The sequence below is a fragment of the Psammomys obesus genome, unplaced genomic scaffold, assembly GCF_907164565.1.
Source record: "Psammomys obesus unplaced genomic scaffold, mPsaObe1.curated_primary_1811, whole genome shotgun sequence".
Classification (NCBI taxonomy): domain Eukaryota; kingdom Metazoa; phylum Chordata; class Mammalia; order Rodentia; family Muridae; genus Psammomys; species Psammomys obesus.
Window position 1 is genome coordinate 9,946,802 of NW_026596079.1, and position 19,006 is coordinate 9,965,807.

The window sequence follows — 19,006 nt, forward strand, 5'->3', positions numbered from 1 at the left end:
AGGCCGAGGGCTCTTAGACTCATTGCATTTTTACTATCCCATCTAGTTTCTACAGTAGTCTTCATTTTGGTACCCCTAACACTTAAATACTCTCTGTCTGTCTTTCTCTGTCTGTCTTTCTCTGCCTGTCTTTCTCTGCCTCTCTTTCTCTGTCTGTCTCTGTCTCTCTCTCTCTTCCTCTCTCCTTCCTTACATCTCCCATCTGTCTATTGCAGCAACAATTCCTGCTCATTTTTCCAGACCCCACCCAGCATGTGCTGCCTTACCTTCCCTTTCTGGCTGCCTTAAAGGGCACTTTACATCACCGTCCTCTCATCCAGTCATGTGTGGTGCCATGCAAATCTTTGCTGCTCTGCACTTGTGGTATGTGGTTTGCACATAAATAAATTTTTAAAGCTTAGGTGGGTGGATGACAGACGGACAAAGGGGGAAAGGGAGGAAAGAAGGAAGGGAAAAGCCACGCATAGCACTTTTTAAAAAAGGTCACTAGGGACCTAGTTTCATTATAAGAAGTTGTAGTGAGAAAAAAAATTATAGTAGATAAGTGGAAATTAATGGCAAACATAAGAAAAACAGGAAATCTTGACGATCTCCCTGTAATCCCCTCTAATGGAGGCTGCCAGCAGGGAGTTCCACAGGAGCCATAAGATGTATGGAGACAGGAGAGTGAATGCACATATCCTGATGACACTTCAAGCCAAGCCTCTTACCTCTGTTCTGCCTAGCAACACCAGTTCCCAAGGTAATCATAATCATGTCCACACAGGGAGGGACGTTCCCCCTGGCACAAGCCACTGCACTGCCTTACATCCGTCCTCAGAGATGACAGAAAAAAAAAAACTTGCTTCATCTCCACAGGACAGTGCTCTGCCTTGTAGCTCCACAGCTGTGTTCCCGATGTATTTTAGGAGAAGAGCCAAGAGTGAGAAGCCTGATTCCTGGAGAGTATGATTTCACTGGCACTCCCTTTTTTGAGAAGGAAGAGGTGTGGTGTACAGGGTGGAGTCAAAGCTCTGGAAGCAGATAGAGCTGAGGTCACACGTCATGTTACACTGCCAGCTAAGAAACTGACACATCCTTCAGTCACTTTGTAGCTGAATTCCCATGAAAATGGTCTTCAAAGATGTTCATGGGCAAGAACAAGAACAACCAAGTCAACCTGTAGCGGGTCTCATCTCCATGAGCAGTAGAGGGGTCTGGCAAATGGCTACTGTGGAGGTTGAGAGGAAAGACATCTTGCCAAAAGAAAACCAAGAAGTGTCAAGCCAGGATACAGAGAAGACACTGGATTTCTTCTCACAGTGATCCCAGCACCAGGGTTCAAGCTGAGAAAGAGCTAACAAAATGGACAATGTCACACACTGACTTCTTCCTCCTGCTGAGCCTTGTGAGTGATAGCTAATGGGTGATTCTCATGAAAAGTGGACAGTGGAAAATACTTATTGACCAAGGCATTGATGATTTCCCCAGAGCTCAGCAGCTTTTCATAAGGCCTCCTGAAGTTCTGTACCTCAGTCTAGAGGAAAGTGGGTACCTACCACAGCCCAGAGGGTCCTGACTGGTGGCTGAGATTCTGTAGAATCCTTCCAAGCACCCAAGCTGAACCCTGGGAGAAGTGGCAATGCGGTCACCATTGAGGAAGTACAAGGAGGTGTCTGCTAGGAATGTCTTCGAGTCCAGATGAAGCTGGAACTTGCCACTTTGGATCAGATCTGCAAAGCGCCCAAGGAGGTCCTGGCCAATTAAAGCCCTTTCTGTAAGACATAGAGGAGGTAGAGGTCATCTCGCTATTCTCTGGAAGGGCAGGGACAAAGAGGTGGTGGAGGTGCTTAAAATATCCTGGGCAGAAAGGATACATAGGTATCACAAAAATCTCTCATTAGATACCAGGACAGACTGGGCTTAGAAAAGGTAAGTGGCTGGCCCAAAGCCACATACACAAATAAAACTCTAACCTAATTCTTAGATTTTGTGGCACCAAAGTAACCATCTTTGTACAGGATATGCATTACTGGGGTGCACTATGGAGGTGATCCACCACCTCCTCTGAGTTTAAGTGTGTACATCTGTTCCACAGGCCTAGGAATGCTTTGTTTGCATATGGGAAGGTTCCCAAAGGTTGGTGTACGTAAAAGGACCACACACAAGAAAGGCACAACCTTCTGTTGGAAATGTCACCTTTACTATTCTGCCTTATATGGAGAGAACTATGGCTTTCCAAGTGGAAAGCAGAGGAGTGCCATGTAAGAACCTCGGGAAGACCTCATTGTGCAGAAATCACCCATGCTGCAACCTGACACTGGCAAAATAGACATTGCCTGAAGCCACAGTCATCACTGTCCTCACATCAAAGCTGGGACAAAACATCTTATGATTTTATGATAACAAATACTCCCAAATTATCCAGGCTTTTTCAGAGGAAGGCTAATTAGAAATTCCTGATCCATAATGCCAGGTAGATTATTGTCAAGGTGACATCAAGAAGCCAAGAGAATGACAGACTTAAAGCCTGACTCCTGGCTTTCTCTTCCTGTCACGTGTTTTGAGAGATTTCTGTTCAAAGAACAGAGGTCAAGTTTCAGGTACTCTGGGAAATTCTGGGTGTCTGGCCACTGCATGACAGAGGGAGACAGGAGTTTAACCTCTAGCCCTACTTAGTAATGTGTGGATTATTCCCTACCCTACCAGAAAGCGCAGAGAAAAGAGGGGACACATTCATGGTCGTTCTCACACAATTCACTCTGCCCTTTCTTCTTTGGGCTTTGTGGTCTCTCTGATCGTCCCTAGCAAGCTGTCAAGGTTTAAAGAGGGGCAATGTGCTTGAGGTGGTTTATTAGTGGAGGTGGACAGTCTGTAAACTGTAAGACAGTAAAGACTCCCTCTCTCCCCCAAATCGCCCTTCACATTACGTTTATCTCACCTTTACAAGAAAGCTCCAGGCTCTCTATTGTCTGTGATGCTACTTACCCCTATTGACTATAACTCTACCAGCTTCTACATACTTTTTTAAAAGATAGAATTTTTGTTATTAACCTTTGAGACTTTCATACAATGTAATTTGATCATATCAGCCAAACTCTTCCCCTTAACTCTTCCTAGATCACTCCCACCCCCTAATTACTCCAACAATTTTATGTCTTTTGTTTTTCTAGTAATCTATTGATTATCTAGTAATCTACTAGTCTGTGCTGCCCATGGGAGATGGCTCAGAAGCTTCAGAGTATTGGCTGCTCTCGCAGAGGACCAGAGTTGAAATCCCAGAGCCCACATTGGGTAGGTCACAACCTCCTGTGACTCCAGTTCCAGAAGATCTAAATTGCACATACTTTTTAATAGAGAGCTAGCTCTTCTCAAGGACTAGATACAATCCTCCCTGAGTTGTTATGAGGAGAGATGAGGCCTTGCCCACTTTTGTTGTAAGGAAGCCTCAATTGATGAGGCTGCTCAACTTCTTCGAGACAGATAAACATACCAAGTACAGCCAGGTGTGGTGGCACACACCTTTAACCACAGCACCCAGGAAGGCAGAGGCAGGCAGATCTCTGTGCGTTTGAGACCAGCCTGGTCTACAAAGTGAGTCCATGACAACCAAGATTAGACAGGGAAACCCTGTCTCAAAAAACCAAACCAAAACAACAACAACAAAACCAAATGTACCAGTACAGATAAACATACCAATGCTGTGCAAATCTGGAAGTGAGGCCACTGAGATGTCCTCAAGCTGTAGTTTCCATGTGACATTCACTCCTAAACGCTCTGCAGTTAGACATGCCACCTGTATTGAGGAGTTGTCACAGACAGTGCTGGAACCCAGTGTCCCAAATGCCTTCACCTGCATGGAGAGGGAAGCTTTGGTTTAGGGACATAGAACAAGAAGCTGCTGGTATCAGGCATGTGTTTGGAGTCTGAAGGGGCCTATGTTACTTCCTATAATCGCCCACCACCCTATTCCTGAGGCTTGGGTACTGAAAAGCCCCTTCCCCACATGAGCTTCTCTGACAGTGATGCTAAGTTCAGCCCGAGCCCTCACTGTGGGGAAGGCTGGCACATACCCGGATTTCACAGAAGCCACGGGCTGTCAGCTCATCCAGTATGAAGACCTGGAAAGCCTGCAGCAAGCCGGAGTAGTCAGCACTGCACATCTTGCCTGGTGGGAGCAGGAGCTGGAAGTGTGCTTGAGTTTGCATGGTCTGCCACAGCTGAGGCCCTGCAGGCACAAGAGGTCAGTGGGCTGGGGAGATAGGTCTATAGAATTTTTTTTCCTGTGGATTTTCCTTGATCCACAGTCCCTCCTTTTTTAGCTTAAGCACAAAGCATTGCCTTTTTGTACTGACATCCTAAGATACCCCATACTTTCTGGTTCAGTGCTCTAACTCTGAGTCACTTAGCTTCCTCACAGCAAGGCCAGAACTGTTTCAGCCTCTAAATCGGCCTCTAAATTCCTTCTTCATAAGGATTCTTATGCTCCTCCTGGAAAATCTCCCATACTACTTTGCATATAAACACTACCATCCAACATAATTCAGCAGGTTTAGGGGTGGATGTCCTTTAAACTATTCAGCATTCAATGAGGAATGGCTTTGTCTTATTTTAGCTAGGGCCACCCAGTCATAATTGAAAGATAGGCCACTTAATTTGTTAAAAAAAAAAAAAAAAAAAGCTTAAACCTTTTCTGGATGACAACCCTCTACAAGCTACAGTGCTAGGTAGCCCCAAGAGGAAACAGAGTGCAGGGCAGTGTCACCACAGCTTCTTACGCTGGCAGGCTCGGGGTGGTGGCAGGGGCTCCCAGCGTTGACTCTCCAGGCTGCAGAGCAATGACTCTGGTGGGAATGCACTCTGGAGGCCCTGGTGGCAGAACAGCTGGCACCGCTGAACTGCAGTCACTGGGCCAGAGGCTGTCTCACAGAAGATCACTCCATCAGCCACATCTGACCCAGAGAAGGGCAATGGACACTGCGGGCCTGAGGGTAGAGAGGAAGAAGAGTCAGGGACATCTCCTAGGTTTCAGCCCAGCTCCTGCCTACCTTTCTTCTTCCCTTGATTTGTTCCTAGGTGCTTCTTAGTTGTGTCCTGCCCTGTCAAGGCTTGGGCCTTCCCCCTCCTTGTATGCCCTCTCACTGGATAAGCCCACCATCTTTCACTTTCACCAAACGGCCAAATAAATAGATAAATAGATAAATAAACAAACAAATAAATAAATAAATGAGACTTGCAGCTGCATCTCCAGCTATGTTACAAAACCAATGCACCATCATCCTCTTTACTTGGGACTCACAGCCCAGCTGCTGTCCTCTATGACTCCAATTTAGCAGCTCTGAGCTCGAGGAGTGGTTCCTGTAGCCACGCTGTTCTAAGCCACTAGTGTACCATGGTGCCAGTGAGGCTGGGCTTCTTGTCTGCATCTGGGCTTCTTGTCTGCATCTGTTCCCTCAGTGAGACCATAGTCCTCTGCATGAGATCCTCAGCACTGTTCTCCTTCCTCATGTCCCTCCATTTCCACTGCCAAAGCTGGCTATGAGCTCTTGATACCTTGTGTGCCTGCTGCCTCTGCCTCTCACTCTCCATGCTCAGCTATGGAATATCCCATGGTGCTCTGCAGCAAGGGAGGACCAGGCCAGGGGAAAAGGAAGAAGGACAGGGTAGACTCCTCTTCACCTCAATCCCCTGTCTCTGGGTGATAGACTGGAACCAGATCCTATTTGCTTCTATCTTTTCTCACAAAAAGTCTGCAAATGATGTATGTGTGTGTGTCAGGAGCTGTGGTGGTTTGAACAGGAATGGCCCTCATAGGCTCATGTATTTTGAATCCTTGGTCATTAGGAAGTGACACTATTTGATAGGGATTAGGAGGTGTGGCCTTATTGGAGCAGGTGAGGTTTTGCTGGAGGAAGTGTGTCACTGGGGGTGAACTTTGGGTTTTCAAATGCTCTCTTTTATGAGAGTTGCTGAGATCATGATATCTCTCCACAGTGAAGGAATAATGACTAAAATGGAATCCTTTTTCATACTGGCTTTAGTTTCAAGGTAACTCAGCAAGATGAGGCCCATCCTTAGGTCCTCTAACAGCTAAAGACCCTAACTCATGGAGAAAGTGACTTTTCTGTCATAGCCCTACAGAAGGACAAGTCATTTCTACAATGCCCAGAGAAAGCAGCGGTCCCTGTGAATGTGACCTTGGAGGTAGAGAAAGCCAACAGTTCTTTCAAGAACATCAGCAAAACTCAACATGTATTTACTGAGTTCACTGGTAACTGCAATGCTAAAGATTGTCCTTACTGTTTTTACCGGTGATACCAAGGAATAGTGTCACCGGTAACTCAGACCCAGAGAAACTAAGGAACGAGTATGAGGTCTCCAACAGAGAGTAACAGGGGTGATGTACAAATCTGCCTTTTGTACCCTAAACCTGAAATGTTTGCATTATGTTCTCTGGCAAGTCAGGAGCAGAAAGCTTTGAAAACTCAGAACTGAGCCTGGGTAACCTCAGGCTTCATGATATGAAGGCTCTGAGTTTGTTCCACCCTCTTGGGTTTGAATGAGCAGTGCTTCCTGGTCCCTAATCAAGACCAAGATCACAGAGCACTCCAGGATTCTCTAGTAACTTGGAGAGATTCTAGTCCTCGTCTATACTCAGTCACGTTTACTGACTCCTCCCATTACTGCAGGGATCTGAAGAGGTTATCTCCCCTCAGGATATGTCCCAAGCCAGCTTCCTGTGTGTAAGACACAAATGGGCTTGTAGGCCTAACAAGAACTTTGGCTCTCCAAAGATTTCTAGTGCAGTTCCGTGGCCCAGGAGCAGGAGGACACACTTAGTAATCAAGGCTAAGGTTAAGCTCTCAGCTTTGTGTCCTTGACCAGCACATTGCTTTGTTTCTTTGTATTTTGTTTGGTTTGGTTTTATTTTGTTTTAGACACAGTCTTGCTATGTTTGTCACCCAAATAGGCTTCAAACTGGTAATCCACCTGCCAGGGTGTGCTGGGCTCACAGGAATCGACTCTATGGCAGGCTTTTAATGAGTATATTATAAAAACATAATACTACAACTCAGTATTCTAATATGTGTTCATGTGATGTATATCTCAGTATTTGATAGTTAAGTAATTATAAATAAATAAAAACGAACAAGCTGTCATCTCTCTAGATGACAGAAACATGAGGTCCCCATGAGGTCCTGCAATGGGGATGCTTCTCCTGATTGGGGACAATAGGGAAATCCAGGCCAGACTCCACTGAGCTATAACAATAGATTCCTGAAGCACCAGTTTCAAGCCCACGCTATGATTTTTTGGAAGTGCACATACCACTTTCCCAGCACATCAATTAATTGTCTTGATATCCTGTCCATTCTCGTTCTGACAGCCCAGCATCTCAGAGACCCTCTGTCTAGAATAGCTTAAGACTTTCAGCCTAGCAGCTGAAGACTTACTCTCACAGGCAGGCCGGGTGCCTATCACACGAGTCCCAGGCACTTCCTCTCCACTGTGTCCAAGGACACACCAGCAACTGTTCTGGGTCAAGTCACACTGCACTGGGGAGAAGCCCTCGTCCTGTGCCTCACAGTCTGGAGTGTAGCCAGGGCCGACTTCTCTGGACAGGGCTGCACTCTTGAGGACCACACAGAGGCCTGGGCCTGTACAGAGACAAGTGAAGCGAACCATGCTCTGACCTTGCTTTCAGCATAGGCACAGCTGCCATATCCCTCCCTGTTACCCCTGTCATACTAGGCCAGCTGCTTGTGGGTCCCAGGGGTCTGTTCCCTGTCTCTCCCATTGCCTACCCCAGAGGGCCTCAGATCCTCAAAGGAGATTTCAGAGGTGAGCCACTAGAGAGAAGGATGATAAGGGTACTATATGAAGCTATGGACAGACCCAAGTCAGTAACCAGAGGCCTACAAAGCCTTTCAGGAAACTACTGGAGGTCTGTGAAAATCTACTGAAGAGGAATAGGGAGGGATAGATACCTTATAGGCAGTTGAGTCACACTGCACAGAAGTCTGAGAGAGAGAGAGACAGAGACAGAGAGAGAGAAAGAGAGAGAGATAGAGAGAGCAAGCAGTCTCTTTAAGTGCTAACCACACTTTGCTACAAGATTTCAGGTGCAAGCAATGACAAAGTGAGAGAAATGAAAGAGGCCACACAAAAGTCTATTGTGGGAACCTTGTGTGATGCCAAAAAGCCCAGGGTTGGCCTTGGGAACGTGGTGAGCACATGAAACAGAGCTGTGGGGTCAAGCAGTGCATGCGGTGGCCCAGAGGTATATGGCCCCCAAAGTACCAGCACTCCCATAGGCAGGGACAGATGCCGAGCAGTGATAGCCCCTAGTGCTTCTTGGTTCCAGAGCACAGCCAGCTCTTGGCTACACTGGCTTTTCTGAGATCCTTCAAGGTGGGAAAGAGCACCTGTTCTGTAGATGAGAAAGCTGAAGCACATTTGGATCAGGAGCTGTCTCCCAGCTGTGGAGGTGGCACAGCTGAGTCTCTGCTTTAGGACAACAAGGGGGAGGGATGGTTACTCACACTGAGGACTGTCATTTGTGTTTGGTAGCATCACTTCTCCTGAGGCTGGGTCCACACACCAAGCTCCTGTTCCTGCTGTCTGCTGTCTGGCGTACTCTCCCGTCTGCAATAAAGCCATGCTTATTTCACTACATGCAAGGTTTCGCAGTTCACTCGTTGGTGGGAGAAAGTCTTGCAACAAGAATGTCCCATCCTAAACAACCAGTGAGAGTTTCTCCAGACAAAAAAAAAAAAAAAAAAAAAGGTTGTCCAGGAGGGGGCCAATGCCCTATTCAAACTTTATGGCCACGCTCTACTTGTTGGTTACCAAGGAAAGAAAAGTTGTGCCATGTGAGATCAGGGAAAGCTGAGTCTTCTGAGATGTGAGATAGTGGAGAAGTGTCCCAGAGCTAGAGAGTAGCAGGACTGCAACATGCCCACATCATCGATCTCCCCACTGCCCAGAACCAACTCCACACATTCCAGAAATTACTTTTAGTATGGAACCTCAAAGAATCCCTAACTGTAACTAATAATGCAGGTATGCCCTAAGACAGTGACCCAAGTCCTACCTTTTGTTGGGGACCCACAAACAGGACCTATCACTGTTGGCTCCTCCTTGCCTGTCCTATCCTGAGTCAGCAGGGTTTTCACACCTGACACTTGAACTACCTAAGTCTCAGTTTCCCAGTCTAAAAAGCCAGGAAACTGGACTAGATTGATCCTTTCTTTGTGTGTGTGTGTGTGTGTGTACATGTGTGTATAGATAATGCAAAGACACATTTGTGTGTGCATAGAGGTGAAAGGCTGCTGTTCCTCAGGTGTCATGAACTTTCTACTTTTAGCCAATATATATTGGCTTGGAACTTCCAAGTAGGTTAGCTTAGCTGGCTGGGAACCCTGGGCATCTACCTATCTCTACTTCCTCAGTACTGGGATTTTAAGTAAGGCACTATGATGTTCAGATTTTGCTATATGGGTTCTAGGAAAGAAGCAGAGATCTTCATGTGTGTAAGGCAAGCACTTTACACACTAATGTATCTCTCCAGGCCTGAACCCAGAGCACTTTGACTCTAGGAACTCCTTCAGCAGGGAAGTCCCCTGTCCTGCTTCTGCAACCCAAAGCCCTGAGCTCAGAGGCATGATCTGGAGAAAAGCATTATCCAGCAGAGCGTGCTGAGTGCTGCGTTCATTGGCTGTCGCTTGCTGGCTTTATGCTATGCTATAACTGGTCTATGCTATAATGTGGTTAATAACACCACATTTACCCAATATCCCCAGGAGACTCATAAACACCTTCACCCCAGGGGAGTCACAGAAACCACAAGCACTCAGAAAGGAGGAGACTCTGCATCATTCTACACACAGAGAGATCAGGTGGCATGCTTCTGGCCACAAAACTGCAGAGGTAAGATTCAAACTCAGAAGGGCTGAGGGAGCCCTATGGGAGAAAATTAAAATTGAGAATACCAGTCTCGATTCACTGAATAGAGTCTCGCTCTCAGTTAACTACCAATCCTTGGAAGAGAATGGAGGCTAAAGATTCAGATATCAGTTTGGGTAGTGAGGATCTTGGCTGTTGTTTTACTAGTATAGTAGCTGGCAAGAACCTATATAATCTAGAAACCACCAGGTCACATGCCAGAACCACCCTCTCTGCCTTCAGAAGCCATAGTCCTGCATTTCCTTTCTCAGGAGAATAGCTGTGCTGGGGACATTGGGCTAGCTTCTCTCCAGAGAAAGGTGAATTGTTAGCCGAGATAAAAGATTAAACCATGTTGGCAAATTTCTCTACAAATTAATTAATAAGAGGACCTCATTCATGGAACCCCAGGATAATCACGATATTGCTCAGCATTACATGTCTTTATGAATTTTTATGCTGCCAATTTCATCTGAGTTTTTCCTGTGAGTTTTATACTAAGATGAATGAACTAGAAATCTAGGAAGTCCACCTTCAGCCAAAGGAGGCCAGTGTCAGTGTCAGCTTCCTTCCTTGTCTCCTTCCTGTGTCCACAGAAGCTCACCTGTAGGCAGGCAGGTATATACAGATCTCTTGGATGTGGGTTTCTTTGGGGTCCAGCCTGTTTCCATGCAGAAAGTAGCCCATTGGCTCGGGATAGCTCACAGCTTGTGGGGCCTGTGGGAGAGAGGGGCTATGAACAGATGGCTGTGGAGTCAAGAGAAGGTAGGCAGCATCGGCTAACCCCAGACTTTAGACCAGTAGATATGTGGTTCACAAAGCTATACCCTCAAGAGAGGCAGGCTGAAATTTATAGACACATGTGGGATATATTTGGTGGCTTTCAGAGGTCAAGCAGGCCACTGATGGTTCAGGAGTGACCTTCAGTAGGAGGCTGGGCTGCAGAAATACATGTGAGATAGTGATGTAACTACAGTAGTTGGAGCTGCCCTGGAGCCAGGGCACAGGGATCAAAGCCAAGCTCTGTTGCCTGTCTTGGCTCTTCCTGGTACATCTCCAGTGAGGGCACCAAAATGGAAGGCCTAAAGTGAGCCCCAGAACTAGGACATAAAAAGAAATCGGTCCAAGGCATTCTCAGAGACTGGTCTAAAGGACTAGACTGTAGAGTCCCCCTCAGTTGCATGACCAAGCTGGGTTGAGCAGCATAGATGCCATTCTAGAAGTCAGACTGAAGATTCCCATGGGCTTTACTTACACTGGGGCATCCGTGAGGAGCGTGCTGCTGTCAGTGAGTCTGGGATAAACTCTCCCTGCCCATCCACACACCAGCAGTGTCCTGGAAAAGAGCCATACCCCATAAGCCCAGGAAGCATGCTGGGGACTCTCTTAAAACTTCTGTTTTGCATTCATAGCAATGCCAGCATGGTAGCCTGTCTGGCCCAGGAGCCCTGCCTAATTCTGTTCACAATCACAGGACTTAGCATCCAACACTCCCAGCAAATGAGCATTTCACCTCCACGTTGACTGGAGGACCCTGCTTCTCTTACACAGGGGAGACAGCTGGTAGTAGAGAAGGTAATGGTTTGTCCTAGTTGCTAAAGAGGGGCCCAACAATATGGACCACTTGCCTCCCACTGTAGGACTCTTTCCTTTAAATATTCATCTGCCTTCCCAAAGTTTCCTTACCGGTCCCAGCATGGCACTGCATGGGCTCCCAGCCTCCAAGAATATTGCACTGTGGCACGTAGGGCCCTAACCACAGAAGACTGGCTGCTCCATCGGACTCTCCCAGGGAAGCACGGAGACTCTGATAAAAAGTCAAGGCTAGAGACGCAGGGGAGAAAAAACAGAATGTGACAGCTGCCTTATGTGCTCTGTCCTGAGATAAGCTGAGCACATCTCTCTCTGAATAGCCTTCTTAGAACACGACAATGTTCCAACATTAAATTTTGCTTAGCCTCTTGGATAGCCAGGAGGCACTCAGCATATCATCCCAGATCATCCTATGACAATGAGCTCTAGACTGCATTTGGAGGACTCTCTACATCACCGGTAACTTTGTAGAGAGTTGATTAGGCTGGTGAGTGGCTTCATTCCCAAGGGATATACTTTACTCTAAAGAAGAATCATAAGGATCCAAAGGAATGTTGCAGATATTAGGTGTGTCAACTTTTTGTCACTGGGCCACACCATTGTGGTCTACAAAGTTCAGTCTCAAGAGCTACACAGTTGAGCTACCAAAATAAGATTACATATGTGTCTCATAATACTTTGAGTAAGTTTATGGGTTTTTGTTGGGTCCATTCCTAGTTATCCTAGAACACATGTGGACTAAAGAGCTGCAAGTTGGACATGCCTGGAAAGGTTTAACCAAATTATTTACATGTTTTTCAAGTATTAGTAGGGACAAAATTGAGACAGACAAAAAACTACTTAGCCAAGATCTCACAACAAGATATGGAGGGCAGGCTTTGGCCACATGTAGTTGACTCACCACAGCTCTGCCACCCTTTCATGGCTCCTCTTCTCAGTGCTTACCACCACTCCATACATCACATGTACTGATCTGGTTTGTGTATGTTTTCCACTTCTGGGCTCATATTTAGAAGCCTCGGTACAGAACCTGGCTCACAATGTCCACTGAAAAAAAGTCACTGGCCTAGATAGGATGGTGCCCACCTGTAATCCTAACTTCTGGGGAAACAGAGGCCAGAGGGTCTCAAATTGCAGACTAGCCAGAGCTATAGAGTGAACTCTGAGGAAGAGAGAGAATAAAGAGCAGCAATGTGAGTGATGAGCAGGCCATGGGTATAAAGAAAGGTGAGAAAGGCAAAGAATGTGTTTTGGCCTCCAGAACAGTTGTCTGGTGAGGGAGAGGGGCAAAAACAGATTGATTTTTGAGATCCTTCTCTGAGGTTAGAACAAAGACACCATACCTAAGTCAACACCAGATACCATCAGGGGAAGGCGAGGAGGTTCCAGCTTGTTGCAGGGAATTCACTTTGACATCACATAATTGTTATCAGGGAGGAGGGCAGCCCAGACCCCAAGATCACTGAGAAAGGGTGGGGACTCAGACAAGGCTGAGAGAGAGAAGGATCTCAGATTCTCTAGAGGTGGGGCTCAATGAGAGCTCATTGGGGTTAGAGCCTCTTGCCAGAGCAGGCTGTAGGCAGAGGAAGGATACTGTCTAAGCCAGATCTTGGCACTGGCTTCACTGGAACACTGCACTGGAACAGCACTGACTGCAGCTGAGCAGGGCACAGGACACTAATCATATGCGCGAGGCTACTAGGCTTCCCAACCCAGGTTCCATAGTTAGCAGATGGGTGAACCCAGGCCAGTGACTAAGCCAGGGACTCAACTTCTCTATGTAAAGAACCACAGGTAGTATTCTAGTTTTGTTCTGAAATTAACACAATTAGAATGAACACAATGGCCCAATCATGTACTTGACATGCAAGTGCCTGGTCACGGGCTAGGTTTAAGCACTATGTGGCTGTTGCTAGGGCAGAGTACTACGTTCCTCTGTCACATTCAGAGATGACACAGCCTTTGGGTCCTGCTCTCAGAATTCCCTGAGCTCACATGAGCAATGGGTCCTCAGTAAAGGGGTCATCTTCCTTCTCCTTTCCCAAAGCCTTGGGCATAAAAGGCAACTTTAAGGTAAACCAAGGGTTGAGGACATATGGGGCCTTTTAACAAGACTGTGGCTTTATAAGGACTGCAGGGGCATCTGCATACGGAGTGTGAAGGCCCACAGTGTCTCTGCTGAGGGATCACAGACCCTTTAGTGAAAGCTTTGGAGATGGTCACAGGACCACTCTGTCTTTCCAAGAACCTGGTGGCCCCATGGCAACCAAGTTAAGTCCTGGAGAGTCATTTACAAGCTCTTGCTTCCCCCAAAGAAATGGATTGAGACTTTCAACACAACACTCACTGGACTGAGCAGCCAAATGAATGGCATATTCCCCCCCTCGTAGAAACTTCTCAGAAAAAGCCTCCCGGGATGGGTAGAGAGGAGGAAGACCAAGCTCTTCATTGGCCAACTGGATTCCCTTGGCCACTAAGAAAGTCTCTCCCAGTGGAAAGGAAGAACCATTGGAAGCTGAGACAATCTCTTCTGTTTCCTTAATAAACTCCATGACACGAAGTTTCACTTCCTCACAGGGGCCAGGACCTAGGGCAACACAAAGAGCAAAGGTGGATTCAGTAACCAGGTCTTGCTCTTCTTGCTTTTTTTTCCTTGACCCCATTCAGTCAGCCTTTGTGGGGAAACAGGCAGAAGATAGGTGCTATGCAATCTCCACACCATGCCAGACTCCTACTTAGTACATTCACGTGATCTAACTTAATCTGGTTCCACTTGCTCCCACAAGCCCAAGTTTCATTTCATGTACTGTCCTCACAGAGGAACAACATCGTTTAGAAAGGGTTTAAATTGGCTTATAACTCTAGGCCACAGCCTGTAATTGAGGGATGTTGAAACAGAAACTCAACAGGAACACAAAGTCAGCCCTCTGACCAAAAATCTTCCTTCAGAAGTGCAGCAGGAGCCACAGAGGATTGTGTTTGGTGACTGACAAGCAACATATGCTTAGCTAGCTTTTGAATACAGTTTGGTACCACCTGCCTAGAGAATGGTACTGCCTAAGATAGGCTGGGCCCTGCTGTATATATTAACAATCAAGACAATACCCCGATGGGCCAATTGATTTAGGCATTTCCTCAATTGAGATTTTCTTCCCATACAATTCCAGGTGGTGCCAAATTGGCAATTAAAGCTAACTTGGACATCATGATATAGGACAGAAACTGAGGCACGCAGAAGTCATCTAATTTGAGGAAGTTCCTCACTAGACAGTTAATTCAGATTTGCTAGAGGTTATCACTCTACAAACATTGATCTGAGTCACCTATCTCTTGGATGGTACAGGAAGATGGGTAGGTGGATGGATGGTTGGGTAGATGGGGGCTTGGGCAGATAGACATGAAGAATGAATGGACAGATAACTGTTGCCATGGCTCCCAGAAATGCTCTGGTCCTACCAAGGCTTTCCCACCAGAAAGTCTTTTCAAAGCAGACATGAAATTGAGTCTCTACATGAGTTAACTCACATGTTGGGATTTCGCCTGGCTTAGTCCGAGTTCCATCCAGTTCCTGACCAGCCTCATCCACACACCAGCAGCTCCTGAGGTTGAAATGTGCCAGAGGCATGCTAAAGTCTGAGTAGGGCCCTGGGTATTGGCTGAGCTGGCCATTTAGAATCTGCCAAAAGATGTATGGATCCAGGAAAATGTTCTCCTCAGGCTGAGTTGGGGCTCCCTCCAGCACTACCTGTGGAACATCTCTAAGGGAAGGGTACTGTGCTAGCACCGGGAAGATGCCTTGCTGGCCAGCCTCATAAAGACTTTGAAGAAAGATACTGAAGTTTCTGGAAGCTGCTTCTCTGTAGCTCATGATCTTCATCAGTTGTGTGGCTGGGGTCAGTTCCTGGTCTTCACTGTTCTGAGTGTTCCATCGTTCATACCACTCAAAAACTTGCTCGGGGGGTCCATCACACTGCACACGCCTCCACTGCCCACTGACACTGCATTGTGGGATGTAGACAGTGGAGAGGGAGGACAGCATGCTTGAGTTAGAGAGCAGGATCTGCACTGCCCCAAGGAAAGCTTGTTCAGCACGTAACTGACAGACACTGGGACCTGGAGAAGAACAATGAGCAGATATTAAATAAATTGAATAGGCCAGAAAGATCAAGGTGACTGCTTAACTATCAGTAGCAGAAACCTTAATAGTCCTAAATTCATGAATGGCATTCAACCTGGTGACTAACCCAGGTACTGACATGACCGGTGCCACAGAAATGTATGTGGCACTTTCTGTCATATGTGTGTATGTATGTGTTTAAGCACATGTATGGAGAATATGTTTAAGAATATGTGGAGGCCAGAGGCTGCTGTAAGATGTCTTTTCAATCACTCTATCTTACTGTTTTAGACAGGATCTCTCACTAAGCCTGAAGCTTTCCAATTTAGACAGACAGGCTGGCCAGTGAGCTAGCCCCAGCTCCACCTGTTTCTACCTTTCCCATGCTCACAGAACTGGGGTTACAAATGTGCATTACCTATCATGATTTTAGGTGGACGCAAGCAAAGATCAATATGTTTGTGCAGCAAGTTTTACCAGCTGAGTCATCTTCCTAGCTCAGGTATGTGCACTTTCTTAATAACAAGCAAATATCTCTATTTGCTCATTAGAATGGCTAATACTGTCCAGGTTTCCATGGATAATATTTAGCTAAAGTAACTATTCCATTACCTCAAGTTTGCTCTTTAGTCAAGAGCAAACTCAGTTTCTTACAATGTATGAAGTTCTGGCCTAAACAGAGACTCAAGAATCTTTAAATTAAATGCCTATCAGACTTACACTGCTTGGGTTCACCAATTTTACTTCGTGTTCCAGGAATAGCCTGACCTTCAGCATCAACGCAGTAACATTCTGAGTTGAAGCACTGGACCGGCAGGAAATAGCCCTCACTACTACATGTAGGGACAAAGAAGCTGGAGCCAGCAGGTTGACTGCCTGCGAGGCTTTGCATCTGAGCCCTTTGCTTCTCACACGTGGTGGGGCACCTTGGGCGTCCACCTCTGACTCTTGAGCCATCGAGTTCTTTGCCTTGGGAATCCACACACCAGCAATCTCCAGCATAACACTGGATATCCTCATAGCTTCCTTCGCCAGTGCATGATGGGACAAAAAGGCTTCCAGGTGTCTGTTTGCAGGCTTGAGCACTGAACACTGTTTCCATCACATCTCCTAAGTCCCTCGCTATATCTTCAGGCACAGAAATAGCACGCTGCAAGAAAACAAGAAACTCTGGAAGTTCCAGGAGAGAAGCAAGGAATTTTAAGGCATTTTGATTCTCTTGTAGGTTGACTTTGAAGCCAAAGGTACCCACAACTGGTTTATTCATAGCAACTGTCTTTTCAAAGACACGGGGAGTTTCTGGGGTAGAACTGGACTCCAGTCCTACAGGGGCTACATCAGTTGCTCTGTCTCCATTCTGGAATCCTGGGAGGCCAAGCTGCTGGAAAAACTGACTAAAGTTAAATGTGCTTCTTGTACCAAGGGCTCCCGACAAGTTAAACTGGGCAGCATTCACCAAAAATGTCCCTCCAAAGAGGTTTTGCTGGAGTCGCTTGGGGTTGATGGTGAACTGAAGAGCAAGACCTGCCAGCTCTCGGGAGGGAAAAATTGTTCTCATGGCTTCTCTGAGTAGATATCCTGATGCAGAAAGCTGTTGGTATTGCTCCACAGCCATAGAACGTAGAAGCCCGGAGTCAACAAAGAGTGCCTTGATTGTAGGTGGGCAGGATGTGTCCAGTCTGACACCACTCACGAAGACCGACCTGTCCTCAGAAGACAAGTCCTGTGGGTTGATGTAGCCTGGGGTTCCAAAGTAGAGCCTAGACAAGGCCTGTTGTCTTTCCGAGGCACATGACTGGTCTTCGGCTGCATGAGACAGTAAAAACCATAGTTAGCAGAGCAAATGGTCCTAAGGATCCTCCCTTTGCCATGTCCCCATGTCTCTGGTAGTAAGATTTCTAAAGTTCACACCGCACTGTAGACCATTTCCTTTTTTGTTTGTTTGGGTTTTTGTGTTGTTGTTATTTGTCTATTTGTTTGTTTGTTTGTTTGTTTGTTCTCTGCGTAGGTTTGTCTGTCCTGAAATTCACTAGGTAGACCAGGCTGGCCTGGAACTCAGAGATCTGCCTGCCTCTGCCTCCAGAGTTCTAGGATTAAAGGAATGTGACACCACCACCTGGATTATTTCCTTTTTTTTTTTTTCGTCTTCCCTTCTCCCTCGAGCTGCCTAGTGGAGCTAGTTCTGAGGGTGAGTATTCCTGTCCCCATGACCACTTGGCCATCTTACACTAGCTTGATGCTTTTCTACAGCAAGTCTATGGGACACCAGCCCATTTTCTGAAATCCAGGTCACACTTGCATTGGTCTGAATGGTGTCTTTTAATTTTTTTTTTCTACATGGGGTCCCTAAATGTGAATTGAAAGCAAGGTCTTGGTAGACATAATAAAGTTAAGATGAGGTCATCTAGACTAAGGTAAGCTAGAAATCCAATGGTTGGTATCTCTATAAGAAGAGACAGGAAAGAGGCCATGTGAGGCTCAAAACAAACAGACTGGTGTGCCAGATGTAGTCTTGAAGCCAAAGAACACCACAATAGTCAAAGAGAGTTTGGATGGCCCTGTCTCCACCTTGACTTCTAAATTCCAGTGTGAGAACTGTGAGAGAACACATTTCTGCTGTGAGGCATCCACTGTGTAGCGATTGGTTCTGGCAGCCTTAGGAGCCCAGTTTGCTAACAAAGTCCCATTTGTGTTGCTAAGCTTCTGCTTCCCACCTCTCTCTTGCTGGAATTCTCAATGGACTTTAATGCTGTACCATATGCTCTTCCTGTGACTCTGATTCCTCTGGTGTGTGGTCTTGTCCAGTTTACAGTCTCTTCAGAATGAGACTTGTGCCAGCAATGCTGGTAGTGCTTTGAATAAGAAACACTTTCTTTCCTGTATTGTGGTATGTAATATTAAAAACACAGCATATTCCATTACTGTAGTATTTTCTATATAATAACACAAAAGAGCTGCCCCAGCAAGCACACTTAGGGAACCCCTTGGGTTTCTTGTCCTTTCTGTGAAATTGCTATTGAAAAAGATAAGTGACTTAGTCAACTCTGTGCATGGTCAAGACAATCTGTGTAAGTGTCCTTGGGAGGAAAAACAAAAACAAAAACAGGATGCAAACAGCATCTGGTTGTCTTCACATAGGTGGACATAAGCAAGCTCCATTCTCCAACATAAATCCACAAATCTTAGGGGACCTTCTAAAACACCACCACACTCTCAACTTGTAAAAATAAGTCTTTCCTCTTGATTCACACAGATGCCAGAAAGGAAGCCAGCCAATTTCCCTCTGTAACTAGGCAACAGAGAAAGAACTGGAACGTGTAGAGGGGTGTGTGTGTGTGTGTGTGTGTGTGTGTGTGTGTGTGTGTGTGTGTG

At 46.3% G+C, this 19,006-nt stretch overlaps 1 protein-coding gene across 2 annotated transcripts in view; it reads right to left on the reverse strand.

The window, feature by feature from the left end:
- Positions 1 to 19,006, reverse strand: part of Tg (thyroglobulin) — a 185,109-nt gene that overhangs the window by 152,877 nt on the left and 13,226 nt on the right. For both annotated transcript variants that reach the window (XM_055626695.1, XM_055626696.1), the window contains exons 9-20: positions 16,355 to 17,440; positions 15,043 to 15,630; positions 13,865 to 14,104; positions 11,611 to 11,748; positions 11,180 to 11,260; positions 10,529 to 10,641; positions 8,523 to 8,625; positions 7,434 to 7,637; positions 4,758 to 4,964; positions 4,053 to 4,207; positions 3,676 to 3,832; positions 1,539 to 1,754 (exon numbers count right to left, since the gene is read on the reverse strand). In XM_055626695.1, the coding sequence (XP_055482670.1) occupies positions 1,539 to 1,754; positions 3,676 to 3,832; positions 4,053 to 4,207; positions 4,758 to 4,964; positions 7,434 to 7,637; positions 8,523 to 8,625; positions 10,529 to 10,641; positions 11,180 to 11,260; positions 11,611 to 11,748; positions 13,865 to 14,104; positions 15,043 to 15,630; positions 16,355 to 17,440 (3,288 nt within the window). The remainder of the gene's footprint in view (positions 1 to 1,538; positions 1,755 to 3,675; positions 3,833 to 4,052; positions 4,208 to 4,757; positions 4,965 to 7,433; positions 7,638 to 8,522; positions 8,626 to 10,528; positions 10,642 to 11,179; positions 11,261 to 11,610; positions 11,749 to 13,864; positions 14,105 to 15,042; positions 15,631 to 16,354; positions 17,441 to 19,006) is intronic.